General features: G+C 36.6%; 1 protein-coding gene across 3 annotated transcripts in view; it reads right to left on the bottom strand.

Annotated features, from left to right (window-relative positions):
* The window catches only part of LOC127858494 (dolichyl-diphosphooligosaccharide--protein glycosyltransferase subunit 2-like), a 227,138-nt gene that overhangs the window by 13,438 nt on the left and 200,434 nt on the right, over positions 1–13,266 (bottom strand). For all 3 annotated transcript variants that reach the window (XM_052395681.1, XM_052395682.1, XM_052395683.1), the window contains exons 2-10: positions 9,624–9,817; positions 9,205–9,409; positions 7,839–7,902; positions 5,403–5,520; positions 4,839–4,928; positions 3,825–3,932; positions 3,291–3,359; positions 1,674–1,798; positions 225–434 (exon numbers count right to left, since the gene is read on the bottom strand). In XM_052395681.1, the coding sequence (XP_052251641.1) occupies positions 225–434; positions 1,674–1,798; positions 3,291–3,359; positions 3,825–3,932; positions 4,839–4,928; positions 5,403–5,520; positions 7,839–7,902; positions 9,205–9,409; positions 9,624–9,817 (1,183 nt within the window). The remainder of the gene's footprint in view (positions 1–224; positions 435–1,673; positions 1,799–3,290; positions 3,360–3,824; positions 3,933–4,838; positions 4,929–5,402; positions 5,521–7,838; positions 7,903–9,204; positions 9,410–9,623; positions 9,818–13,266) is intronic.

Consider the following 13,266-nt stretch of genomic DNA (forward strand, 5'->3'; position numbering starts at 1 on the left):
AAAAACTAAGTGGAAATGGCTGTATGGAACCAGCATTAAACCAGGACAGCCCGTGAGTAAATCTGTTCAGGTATTATGATGTTTGCTGCTCATCAGTGTCTTAGGTTTGGAAATGAACCCTTTAAAACATTAATCTATTAAGAAAGGTTTTTAATTATAAAAAAAATTCTATGGGACTGCAAATGGGTCAAAATGTGTATCTACAAGCTGATAGCGGCAACTACCTGACTGGTTTTGGGGCAGATGCCTGGTCCTTGTCAGCAACCCCTATCTCCACGTTGTCAAGGCTGACCTGGGTGGTCACCTTAACGGTTACTGCGGCGCCTGAGGTGCCAATGAGGCGGGCATCGGCCTTGGCGGGGGTTACACTGACCGTGACCTTGTAGAACCCGCTGGACGGCTTGTTGGCCATGAAGTCCATCTCAAACAGGGACCTGTTAACATTTTAAACATGATATCAGCCAAACTTTGAAAAAAATGGGCTTAATGCATGTACGTAAAGTGTCATACCAGATTGGCCTGCGCAGTCCGCAGATGATAATCTGGGATGACACTTTGTGCATGAACTCGATTTCTGCTGAGAAGAGACTTCCTTTAAAGAAAGAAACATAAAATTGTTGACCCTGATAAGCATGTGCGGACTGCAGAGGCTAATCAGGGATGTCATTTTACACACATTGATTAAGAGACATTTTACACACATGGATTAAGATACATTTTACACACATGGATTAAGAGACATTTTACACACATGGATTAAGAGACATTTTACACACATGGATTAAGAGACATTTTAAACACATGGATTAAGAGACATTTTACACACATGGATTAAGAGACATTTTACACACATGGATTAAGAGACATTTTACACACATGGATTAAGAGACATTTTACACACATGGATTAAGAGACATTTTACACACATGGATTAAGAGACATTTTACACACATGGATTGAGAGACATTTTACACACATGGATTAAGAGACATTTTACACACATGGATTAAGAGACATTTTCAAGGAACAAGGCTTATTTGTATTGGCAACTAAGTAAAACTTAATTTGTTTTATACAGTAAATACTTTTCCTGTTCAAACAATGATAGCCACCAATACACGAAGAAATAAAGCCAATTTGTTTGCAGTACAATCTGTTAAGTGTTTCAAACAGGGACCTTTAAATTATTCAACGCTTTTTTAGCCTTGAAGGAATTTTAGAATCGGTATTGGCTGCTGCAAGCACAACCAAACCACCAAAAAACACTTTATACAGACTTTGTACACAACTTCATTACTCGTAATAAAAGCTTCAAAACAAACTAATGAAACTGTAAATAAATTTTTAAAGGTGTATTCACTACTGGAAGCTAATGTTCAACACTTTATTTGTTAGGAACAACAGTAGATTGGCGCTACAAGATCTGAGTTAGTGGTGGAAATGCTTGTTTGAGGGAAAAATATGAAAATGTGCTTTATTTTAAAACAATGAATATAAATTTTATTTTGCCTATTTGAGATTGCAGTTTTCGAATTGGGATTTGAGTAGCCGCATTTGGATTTAAGAAGCCGATTTCAGATTTTAATAGCCAATTTGAGTATTTAGTAGCCATTTGCTATTTTGGCTACTAGTAACATTAACAGCCATACAAACACTTAAACTTTTTGTCTTACTCATCACTGGTGTCCTTAAACTGTTTCTTGTTGACGACCACAGACTGGTCCCCGAGGTTCTTGGCACTGTCTGCTGTCACTGTCGTCTTGCCCAGACTGCCTCCCAGCATGTCAGACACACGCACCTGTCACCATAGATGTCGGAATACATCATGTTTGAACTTCAATAGATATGTGAATACATGAAGTAAAGTTTTAATCTATTTATTTTAGCTTAATTGCATCAAAAGCCTATTGAAACTCTCTCAAGTCCATTTCCTGGGTAGAACCAGTACTAGATGTCTATCGGGGAGATCTGAAATGCTCCCAAAGTGGGGACCAAACCCATGACCTATAAGTTGGTAGGCCGACACTATATCAACTATGCCACGGTGACCTGTTTAGTGGACATTAAGTTAGAACTTCCATAGATATGGGAATTGATACACTTTTGAACTCCCATAGCTTTGGGAAAACATCAAGTTTAAACTTCCATAGTTCTGGGAATACATGAAGTTTGAACTACCATTGATTTAGGAATAAATGAAGTTTGAGCTTCCATTTGGAAAACATCAAGTTTCAATTTCCATAGGATTAGGTATGGAAATACATGAACTATTTGAACTTCCATAGATATGGCAATACATGAACTTTGAATTTCCATAAATATGGGAAAACATGAACTTTTGAAATTCCATAGATTTGTGAAAACATCAAGTTTTAACCATGGATATAGGATTACATGAAGTTAAAACTTCCATAGATAATGGCATACATTAAGTTTTAACTTACTGTAGGAAAGATCTAAGGCTAGAAAAAGTAAAGGGTGCTTCTAAAAGGGGGCAGGGTATTGGGCCTTTCTGGAGGCATTTTCTACAAATTGGCTTCATAATTATAAATATTTTCAAAACTAAAATTTACAAATATATATCTTATTTAACAAGCAAATTCGTTGAATTGAAATCCCCCGCCAATATGCTTCTGGACACAAAAGTGTTATATTTGACATTAAAAAAAGCATTTTTCAAGATACAAAGGGCCATAACTCTGTTATTATCAGATGGTGTACAATGCCATTTGGCATGCATCAGCCTATTATCCATATATATATACTCATACCAAGTGTCAATGAAATCTGCCAAAGCACTTCCAAGATATGACTCCGGACGGACGGAAAGACGGGCAGACAATGCCAAAACAATATCCCTCCGCCTATGGCGGGGGATAAGAATAGTTTTGAACTTTCTATGTTGATCAGAGAAGATGGGTAGAAGAGGATAAGTAAAAAGGAGTCGGTCTCAGCCATCTGCTATTTCACTATTCAACCATCCCTACCCCAGGCTCTTATTTTTGGAAGTTTTTCTGACCACACATACAATTTTGAGAGTAAAAATAAATGTATTTTGTACAAAGAATTACGCACACAAATGCAATTTGTGTCTTCCATTGTTCAAAGCATATAACTCTTATACACTTTGTTTTTGCACAAATATTGCTTAACAATAATTAATAAATACAGCTTGCACTCTTTCTATTTTGTTGATAGTTGAAAATGAGGATAACGATTGGATGAAACATCATGTCAATTTTACATATCACTTACACATATGGCAATATGTTCCCATTGATACCACTCACCTGAACAGTTGGTTTGGACTGGCTTACAGCAATAGAGCTGGACAGAGTCACACAGAGTGGGATGTGGAACTGAAAGCAAAACAATAAAAGATTTACCATTGAAACATGAAATCTTTATCCCTTGCCACGCTGCCATATAAACAATGCACCAGTCTCAAGTACAGAATAGTCAAATATAGTAGGGATATAAATGAGAACCTCAGCACATTTATTTGTCCAATTGAGAAACATACAAGTACTGTGTCAATTGGGAAAAGTTGAAAAAACATAAAATAGGGAAAATTGTGAACTGTGAATGCGTTGTTAACTCTTGAATATTAGAAATGAAGATCTCTTTAATTGCTTTGAATTTTATTTTCAAAACCCATCTAATATTATTCTTTTACGTGCAATGAAATTGTAACAACATTTCTTTTTTGGGGATTTTTTTTAGACAGAAATTGGGAATTTTGTAATTCTACCCAATTGGGATGGTGCGTTTTATGGGTACTTCATAAAGAAGGAATAAAATCGCTTCTACTAAAATCTTGGTACCTTGTTGTTGGACAAGATGGCGGCAGCGGCAAGGAGCTCGTAGGCAGACTTGAGTCTTTGAACGTGTTTCCTGCTCAGCAAGTAGTTGGCAAACTTCAGTACTTTGTCCTGAAATTAGGGCGAAAAATATGCACCGCTGTAAGAAATGCAAACCTTGTTATACCTTAAAGATGTTGTTGACATGGTTATAAAACTGAAGCTTTATCATTTACCAATTATGATAAAAAAATAAGATTAAGGTGATCCTGCTGGTTTCAAAAGTAGAAAACTCTGCTATTGTAGACAGCCAGATATTATTGACTTCTGCATGGAGTTTGTGTTCACTGCTTCAGGATTGTTATCTGCTTTGCGTTTAGATTTTTTGCTAGGAGTTTGTGTTATGTGCTTAAAGTATGGGTTATCTGCTAAGACTGCCAGATATTATTGACTACTGCATGCAGTTTGTGTTATCCGCTTGGAGTTTGGACAATTTGCTTGGAGTTTGTGATATCTGCTTGGAGTTTGTGTTATCTGCTTGAAGTTTGGATAATTTGCTTGGAGTTTGTGTTATCTACTAAAAAAAAGTGTTATCTGCTTGGTATTATGGGCTATGTGCTCAGAGATCGTGTTATCTACTTGGAGTTTGTGTTATCTGATAGGAGTTTGTGTTATCTGCTTGGTGTTTGTGTTATCTGGTATGAGTTAATGGTATCTGCTAGGAGTTTATGTGCTCAGATATTGTGTTATCTGCTTGGGATTTGTGTTATCTGTTTGGTTATTGTGTTATCTGTGGGGCATTTGTGTTTTCTGCTTGGAGTTTGTGTCATCTGCTTTAGGTTTGTGTTATCTGCTTGGGGTTGGTATTATCTGATTAAAGATTGTGTTAACTGCTTGGAGTTTGTAATATTTGCTTCATGTTTGCGTGACCTGCAAGGCACATGTTTAATCTGCTTGGAGTTAGTGTTATATGCTCGGAGTTTGAGTTATTTGCTCAGAGTTTGTGATATCTGCTTTGAGTTTGTGTTATCTGCTCACCTCAGAGATGGTTGGAGCTTTTCCATGTTTGCCAGCCAACTTATATGCACTTTCAAGGATTGCTGCCGTAACAGAAAGACCTCCTTCAAACTAGAAACAAATAAAAAAAAGAGCAATTTGGTTTGTTTATACGTGAATTTTAAAAAGAATTAATACATAATTACTTCAAAATGGCAGATTAAAAAATAAATTGTCATAAATACAAGACAAAAAAATGTAAAAATCATAACAGAGCTGAAACCTCTCCCTCAAGAATGTAAAACACAAAAGTTTACATACATTTTAAATTAACTAATGTAATATATGATATGTTTCTGTACATTAATTATCGGTTTATAACAGATTAACAAAGTCTTCTGAAATATGTTACTTAGCTTCATTATCGAAAGATACAGATGTTACTTTCAAGAGGCTCAATATAAATAAGCAACAGAGAATGGAATATATTTTGACGGAATAATTTAAAACATAGGCTTGTGCATTTTCCCGTAACTTACTGTTGATTGACCTGTATGTATTTCATTAACATGTAGGTATTTAATTTACCTGTATATATTTTATTACCTGTAGATAGACACCATCCACTTCATCAGCCTGCGCTATGATGTCCTCAATAAGGTCAAAGTACTTGCCCAGCTCTGCACCACCAATCTCCGTGGCAACGTGAAAGGCATAGCTGTGGCTGCAATGTCAAATACCTTACACTGACAGACCTTCACTGAACTGAATGATGCCCAACCAGTCCAAACAAACTTTTGGACAAATTTATACATTTATTGAGCCTCTTTCATGGAAAACTGGGCTTAAGGCATGTGTGTAAAGTGTCATCCCAAATTAGACTGTGCAGTCTGCACAGGCTAATCAGGGGCAGAACTTGCTGCCTTTCTGAATTTTTACTTAGAGATTTCCTTGTTACCTAAAATACAGTAAACGCGGAAGAAGTGTTGTCCATGATTAGTCCATGAAGACTGCACATGCTTATTTGAGACACACAAGCAATAATCCAAGTTTTCCAAGCATAAGGCTCTAATGTTGACTTGCCAGCATATATTAAACAGTTATTTTACAGTGCTAAGATGTATTTGCAAATCAAAGTGAGCACCCATTTTCCATATTTTGTCAATAATTATTTACATGTACAGGTTTTATTTTGATAAACAATTTCACTTATAGAGATGTTAATCTCTACATGTTGACCACCATAAACTTAAGTAAGTTCTATACAGTTTTGATGTTATTCAAATTTGACATTTTTTTTAAGTATGTACAAACAAGAATATCAGTGAAACTGATGGATGCTCCCCGATGATGCACAATGTTAATAACCACCTAAAAAAAGATTTTATTAGCCTCTGTGACCTTGACCCCAGTGACCTAAAACCTCATCAAAAGGTAAAGGTAAAATGAAAGAGATCGGTTAAGTATTGAAGGTGCTTTGAGAAACTGTTACAAAAGCGTGACGGAACATATATTAATAGCCTCGGTGACCTTGAGCCCAGTGACCTCAAACCTCATCAAAAGGTAGAGGTCCATGCAAGGTACCTACATGGCAAATATGCAAGAGATCGGTAAAGTATTGAAGGCCCTATGAGAAACTGTACGAAAAGCATGACGGAAAATCTATTATTAGTCTTGGTGACCTTGATCCCAGTGACCTCAAACCTCATCAAAAGGTAGAGGTCCATGCAAGGTACCTAGTAACCTACATGCCAAATATGAAAGAGATCGGTAAAGTAACAAAAGCATGACGGAAAATCTATTATTAGCCTTGGTGACCTTGAGCCCAGTGACCTCAAACCTCATCAAAAGGTAGAGGTCATTGCAAGGTACCTATATGCCAAATATGAAAGAGATCCGTAAAGTATTGAAGGTGCTATGAGAAACTGTAACAAAAGTGTGACGGAAAAATCTATTATTAGCCTTGGTGACCTTGACCCCAGTGACCTCAAACCTCATCAAAAGGTAGATGTCCATGCAAGGTACCTACATGCCAAATATGAAAGAGTTTTTAAAGAATTGAAGGTGCTATGAGAAACTGTAACAAGGGACAAAATTGTCACAAAACCAGGTTTTCATTGTGAAAAAAAAATCTGATAAAGGGAGAAAACTCAAACTGAACTTTTGAAATGAACAAACAAAATTAACCCCCTTTGTAAGTTTGTTTTAAAAAAATTCTTTCGTGCGACACACCATCCCATGATGGTGAACAAATGTGCCAAATGATTTTAAAATCTCACAATGAATGACATAGTTATGGCCAGGACAAGCTCATTTATGGCCATTTTTGACCTTTGAACTCAAAGTGTGACCTTGACCTTGGAGATATCGACGTAATTATTTCGCGCGACACACCGTCCAATGATGGTGAACAAATGTGCCAAATGATTTAAAAATCTGACAATGAACGACATAGTTATGGCCCGGACAAGCTTGTTCCGCCCGCCCGCCAGCCCGCCCGCATTCGCCAATCGAATAACCAGTTTTTTCCTTCGGAAAACCTGGTTAACAAAAGTGTGACGGAAAAATCTATTATTAGCCTCGGTGACCTTGACCCAAGTGACCTCAAACCTCATCAAAAGGTAGAGGTCCATGCAAGGTACCTACATGCCAAATATGAAAGAGATCGGTAAAGTATTGAATGTGCTATGGGAAACTGTAACAAAAGTGTGACAGAAAAATCTATTATTAGCCTCGGTGACCTTGACCCCAGTGACCTCAAACCTCATCAAAAGGTAGAGGTCTATGCAAGGTACCTACATGCCAAATATGAAAGAGATTGGTAAAGTATTGAAGGTGCTATGAGAAACTGTAACTAAAGTGTGAGGGAAGAAAGTAAGGACAAACTGGCAACTATATGCTCCCCGAAAAAATTTGGGGAGCATAAAAAGTAATTTATTATCATACATAATATATATATATATATATATATATATATATATATATATATATATATATATATATATATATATATATACGACTAAATATTAGTAAATACACTACCTTAAAGGTGAATCATCCGATTTCAAAGCCTCAGAAAGGGCTGCTGTAATTTTTGCATTGTCAACTGAAAAACAAATTATGAAATACATACCGACTTTCTCCAGAGAGGTTTTCAAAATTCATACCATTTACTATGGGAATTTCTTTTATTTATCACACAAACTTAAAAAGGAAAGCTTTTAGAATAACATAAGTTGTCAACAAGATAAGCTTCAATTTAAAGTGACAACAGGACTGTTTACATTCTACAGTTCATTTTAATTCAATCAACATGACACTTACCCCTAGAAATTTAATTCCCCTTTCTGTAACACTATTGCATGTTATCCCCAAATTTGGGTTTTAACTGCTATTTCTCCAATTTAAAGGCTAGGGCCCATTCTCCCAAGCTTTATAATTATCTATTTTGTTGACACATTAAAATGCACACATAAAAAAACGCAAAATCAGCCGCCTCCTGGACAAAACAAGGCTTACATGTAACACATGTTCATTAAGTGTTGTTTCAGATAAGCCAGTGTGGACAAAACAGGGCTTAACACATGTACATTAAGTGTTGTTTCAGATAAGCCAGTGTGGACAAAACAGGGCTTAACACATGTACATTAAGTGTTGTTTCAGATAAGCCAGTGCAGTCCACAGAGGCTAATCAGGAACGATGCTTTCTGCCTGGACTGGATTTTTGTTTAGAAGAGATTTTCTTTAAACGAAACATTCCATAGAAACAACAAGGGACAAAATTGTCACAAAACCAGGTTTTCATTGTGAAAAAAATCTGATAAAGGGAGACAACTCAAACTGAACTTTTGAAATGAACAAACAAAATTAACCCCCTTTGTAAGTTTGTTTTAAAAAAAATCTATTTTTAGTCGTGGCGACCTTGACATTGGAGATATTAACGTGATTCTTTCGTGCGACACACCGTCCCATGATGGTGAACAAATGTGCCAAATGATTTTAAAATCTCATAATGAATGACATAGTTATAGCCCAGACAAGCTCATTTATGGCTATTTTTTACCTTTGAACTCAAAGTGTGACCTTGACCTTGGAGATATTGACGTAATTTTTTCGCGCGACACACCATCTAATGATGGTTAACAAATGTGCCAAATGATATTAAAATCTCACAATGAACGACAAAGTTATGGCCCGGACAAGCTTGTTCCGCCCGCCCGCCAGCCAGCCAGCCCGCCCGCATTCGCCAATCTAATAACCAGTTTTTTCCTTCGGAAAACCTGGTTAAAAATGTCATCTCTGATGAGCCTGTATACACTGCACAGGCTAATCTGGGAAGACACCGCACACATGCATTAAGCCTTTCATTCCAAGAGTGTAACTCAAATAAGACATCTTTGCAAATGACCTGGCAGCCCAAGGTTTTTCAGCGCAAAGAAGGCATAGTAAATGGCCGCCACACTTCCACCAGCTGATACGGCCTCATTGAGTAGTTTCTCTGCATTTCCCACAGGTAGCTTGCAGCTGGAGAGGGCAGCAGCGGCTTTAGATGCATGGAACCAGGACTCAACGTTGTCTGATTTTAATGTTGATGTGACGCTTTTACAGACATCCTAGAGAAAAGAAACACACACTTTTCCAGATATCATTGAGAAAGAAAACAAAACAAAAAACAATGCAGCAGACAAAATATCTAACTCAAATGATTTTTAACATAATACTGAAAACATTACAGAAATATTTTTTCAAAGATAGAAAACTAAAAATTAAGTACTTTATAATCTGTTTGTATTATATTTCCACATTATTTACAAATATGCAACAGACCTGTTCTTTTGCAATTGTGGCTCCTAATAATTTAAGGCCCAATATGGAATAATGAGCATTAGCAGCATCTGTATATGGTTGAGCAGCCTCAAATACTGCACGCAGTCGTTCCTTGTCCACAGTGGTCAGGAATGTAGAGGGGGTCAACGCTTGACCCAACACTGCCACCGCAAATAGATACAAGATTGTTGTTCCTGTAATAGAAACATCACTTTTTTGTGTCCATGTTATCATTAATAAATAGGGATTTCAATAGAGTTTAAAAACCAGAGAAGAAAAATAACCATTTGTTTGAAATTGTGTGGAGCTTGTTCGTTATTACTGGCATAAATAATCACTGAATTAGACATGCATATCCAGGGCTCCCACTGCCATGTGGCCATTTAAATCAAGGCCATCCTTAAAAAATTGTTTGTTTGGCAAAACCCGACCCAGGTAAATTTGGGTGGGTAGGGATTTTATTTTTTTTAGTATTTTTTTTCTAAAATTGAACTCCGACATATACCAAACTGAAAGGAAATTATCAAATAAAGCTCAAAGTCTTCTGCCTCATGAAAGGAAATTGGTAAATATTTTTCTGCACCGTCCGTACCACTGCAAGTTACCTAGCAAATACGTAATTAATATACTTTTGGTTGACATATTACTTTACAATAGCATAGTTTGTGAGAAAAAAACAACAAAGTAATTATAACATTTTGATTTAAATCAAGAACAGAAAGGTATAACATCTTCGACATTTAACTTATTATTTAATTATCATCCTTTAATTCAGATCGATAGACGGTAGAAAGTTGTAAAGTGATCAGCTTAAAAATAATTTATTGAGTGTTACGCTTATTTTCATTTTCTTATTTTTTATACGACTTTTGCCATCGGCCATTATATTTCAGGCAGACGACAATTTCAACTGTGTATTCCATAATATGCGCATGATTTACCCAATAGCGAACTCAATGTTGATTGGCCAGCTACCATATGCACTTCAAAACGTTCATGGAAACAAAGAGAAAACAAGAGCACCGCCTTGCGGGTGCAGACCGCTCATCTATTTTCTTTTTAAAGGTGAAGGGACTCTCATTTTAAATCACAAAGGAGGGAGGGGTGGAGTGAAGAGGGGTGTATAGTGTGGGGGTGTGGAATTTAAAAAATCGGGGGGGGGGGTGGGGGAGTGGGGGGGGGGGATTCTTGGGTGCGATGGTTGGACGGTATTTCAAACATAAAATAATAAATATAAATATTTGTGTTTTTTAACCGTTTCAACAAAAATTTAAAATTTGGGGGGTGGGGTGTATAGTGTGAGGGTGTGGTGGTAATTTGTGAGATGATCTAAAAAAAAAAAAAAAAAATTGAGGGGGGGGGGGGGGGGGGGGGGGGATTCGGGTGGGGGGAGGGGGGGCTGGATTCTTGGGTGCGATGGTTGGACGGTATTTCAAACATAAAATAATAATCATAAATATTTGTGTTTTTAACCGTTTCAAAAAAAAATTGGGGGGTGGGTGGGGTGGGGGGGGGGGGGGGGGGTGTAGTGTGAGGGTGTGGTGGTCATTTGTGAGATGATCTTAAAAACAAAAAAAAATTAGGAGGGGGGGGGGGGTGGCATGGGGGATGGTTTGGGTGGAGTCTATTGTGGTATGTCAGGTAAGAGTAGTTTTGTCAAAGTATCAATCAAATCTAATCATAAGTAAAGAAGTTATGGCAATTTTAGCAAAATTTAATAATTTGACTTTGAGAGTCAAGGTCATTCAAAGGTCAAGGTAAAATTCAACTTGCCAGGTACAGTAACCTCATGATAGCATGAAAGTATTTGAAATTTGAAAGCAATAGCCTTGATACTTAAGTAAAGTGGATCGAAACACAAAATTTAACCATATATTCAAAGTTACTAAGTAAAAAAAGGGCCATAATTCCGTAAAAATGACAACCAGAGTTATGCAACTTGTCCTTTTACTGTACCCTTATGATAGTTTGCGAGTGTTCCAAGTATGAAAGCAATATCTATGATACTTTAGGGGTAAAGTGGACCAAAGCACAAAACTTCACCAAATTTTCAATTTTTTAAGTATAAAGGGCCCATAATTCCGTCCAAATGCCAGTCAGAGTTACATAACTTTGCGTGCACAGTCAACTTATGATAGTTAATAAGTGTTGCAAGTATGAAAGCAATAGCTTTCATACTATAGGTATAAAGTTGACCTAAAAACAAAACTTAACCAAATTTTCAATTTTCTAAGTATAAAAAGGGCACATAATTCTGTCAAAATGCCAGTCAGAGTTACATTACTTTGCCTGCACAGTCCCCTTATGATAGTTAGTAAGTGTTGCAAGTATGAAAGCAATAGCTTTGATACTTAAGGAATAAAATGGACCTAAACACAAAACTTAACCAAAATTTTCAATTTTCTAAGTATAAAAAGGGCACATAATTCTTGCAAAATGCACGCCAGAGTTATCTAACTTTGCCTGCCCAGTCTACTCATGATAGTAAGTAAGTGTACCAAGTTTGAATGCAATAGCATTGATACTTTCTGAGAAAAGTGGACCTAAACGCAAAACTTAACCAAAATTTTCAATTTTCTAAGTATAAAAAGGGCACATAATTCTGTCAAAATGCACGCCAGAGTTATCTAACTTTGCCTGCCCAGTCCCCTCATGATAGTAAGTAAGTGTACCAAGTTTGAATGCAATAGCATTGATACTTTCTGAGAAAAGTGGACCTAAACGCAAAACTTAACCGGACGCCGACGCCAACGCCAACGCCGACGCCAAGGTGATGACAATAGCTCATAATTTTTTTCAAAAAATAGATGAGCTAAAAATAGTTTAAAAAAAACAAAACAATCTGGATTAAAATGGCGGATGTTTTCAATGAAATTTAACGAGATTTTAGCATATTCGCAAATTATATTTTTCTTGAGCCAAATTCACTATATTTTCGAAAATGGCAAACGACAGCGTGAGCCCTGTAATAGTGAGCATTTATTCCAATAATAACACGTTCCCAATGCTCGTGCTGTCGTTCGCCATTTGAGCCATCTGCACCATTTGCAAAAATATTGAGAATTTGGCTCAAGAAAAATCTAAATTGCAAAATTCGAAAATCTAGTAAAATTTCGTTGAAAACATCCGCCATTTTAATCCAGACTGGTTTTCTTTGTCTCTTTGTTTCAATGAAAGTGTTCGCAATTCGAACAATTAACAAAACCTGGTCTGTACCCGATTAGACATCGCTTGACCTGACCTTATTTTTATTGAAGTGCACATGGTAGCTGGCCAATCAACATTGAGCTCTCTTTCACATGACATGACGTTGTCGAAAATTGAGAAAGGGTGGAGCAATCGGATAATATTGGGTCATTTATGCGCAGATGTTGTATAATTTCAATACACATTTAATATCGCAGTCTGCCTTCAAAATAGCGGCCAGTCGCTACACTAAGAGATAAACAAATGAAACCAAAAGAGACAATACCCGTCAATAAATATTTCTAAGCTGACCACTTTTCATCTTTCTTCCGAATATATACCGATCTGAATTAAGTTTGATAATTAAATAATTAGTTATATGGCTATAATATTACACATCTCTGCCGATTGCCGAATTAAATTGAACGGTGATAATTAATCAATTTTTTTTTTCTCC

The sequence above is a fragment of the Dreissena polymorpha genome, chromosome 14 (assembly GCF_020536995.1).
Source record: "Dreissena polymorpha isolate Duluth1 chromosome 14, UMN_Dpol_1.0, whole genome shotgun sequence".
NCBI classification, from domain to species: Eukaryota; Metazoa; Mollusca; class Bivalvia; order Myida; family Dreissenidae; genus Dreissena; species Dreissena polymorpha.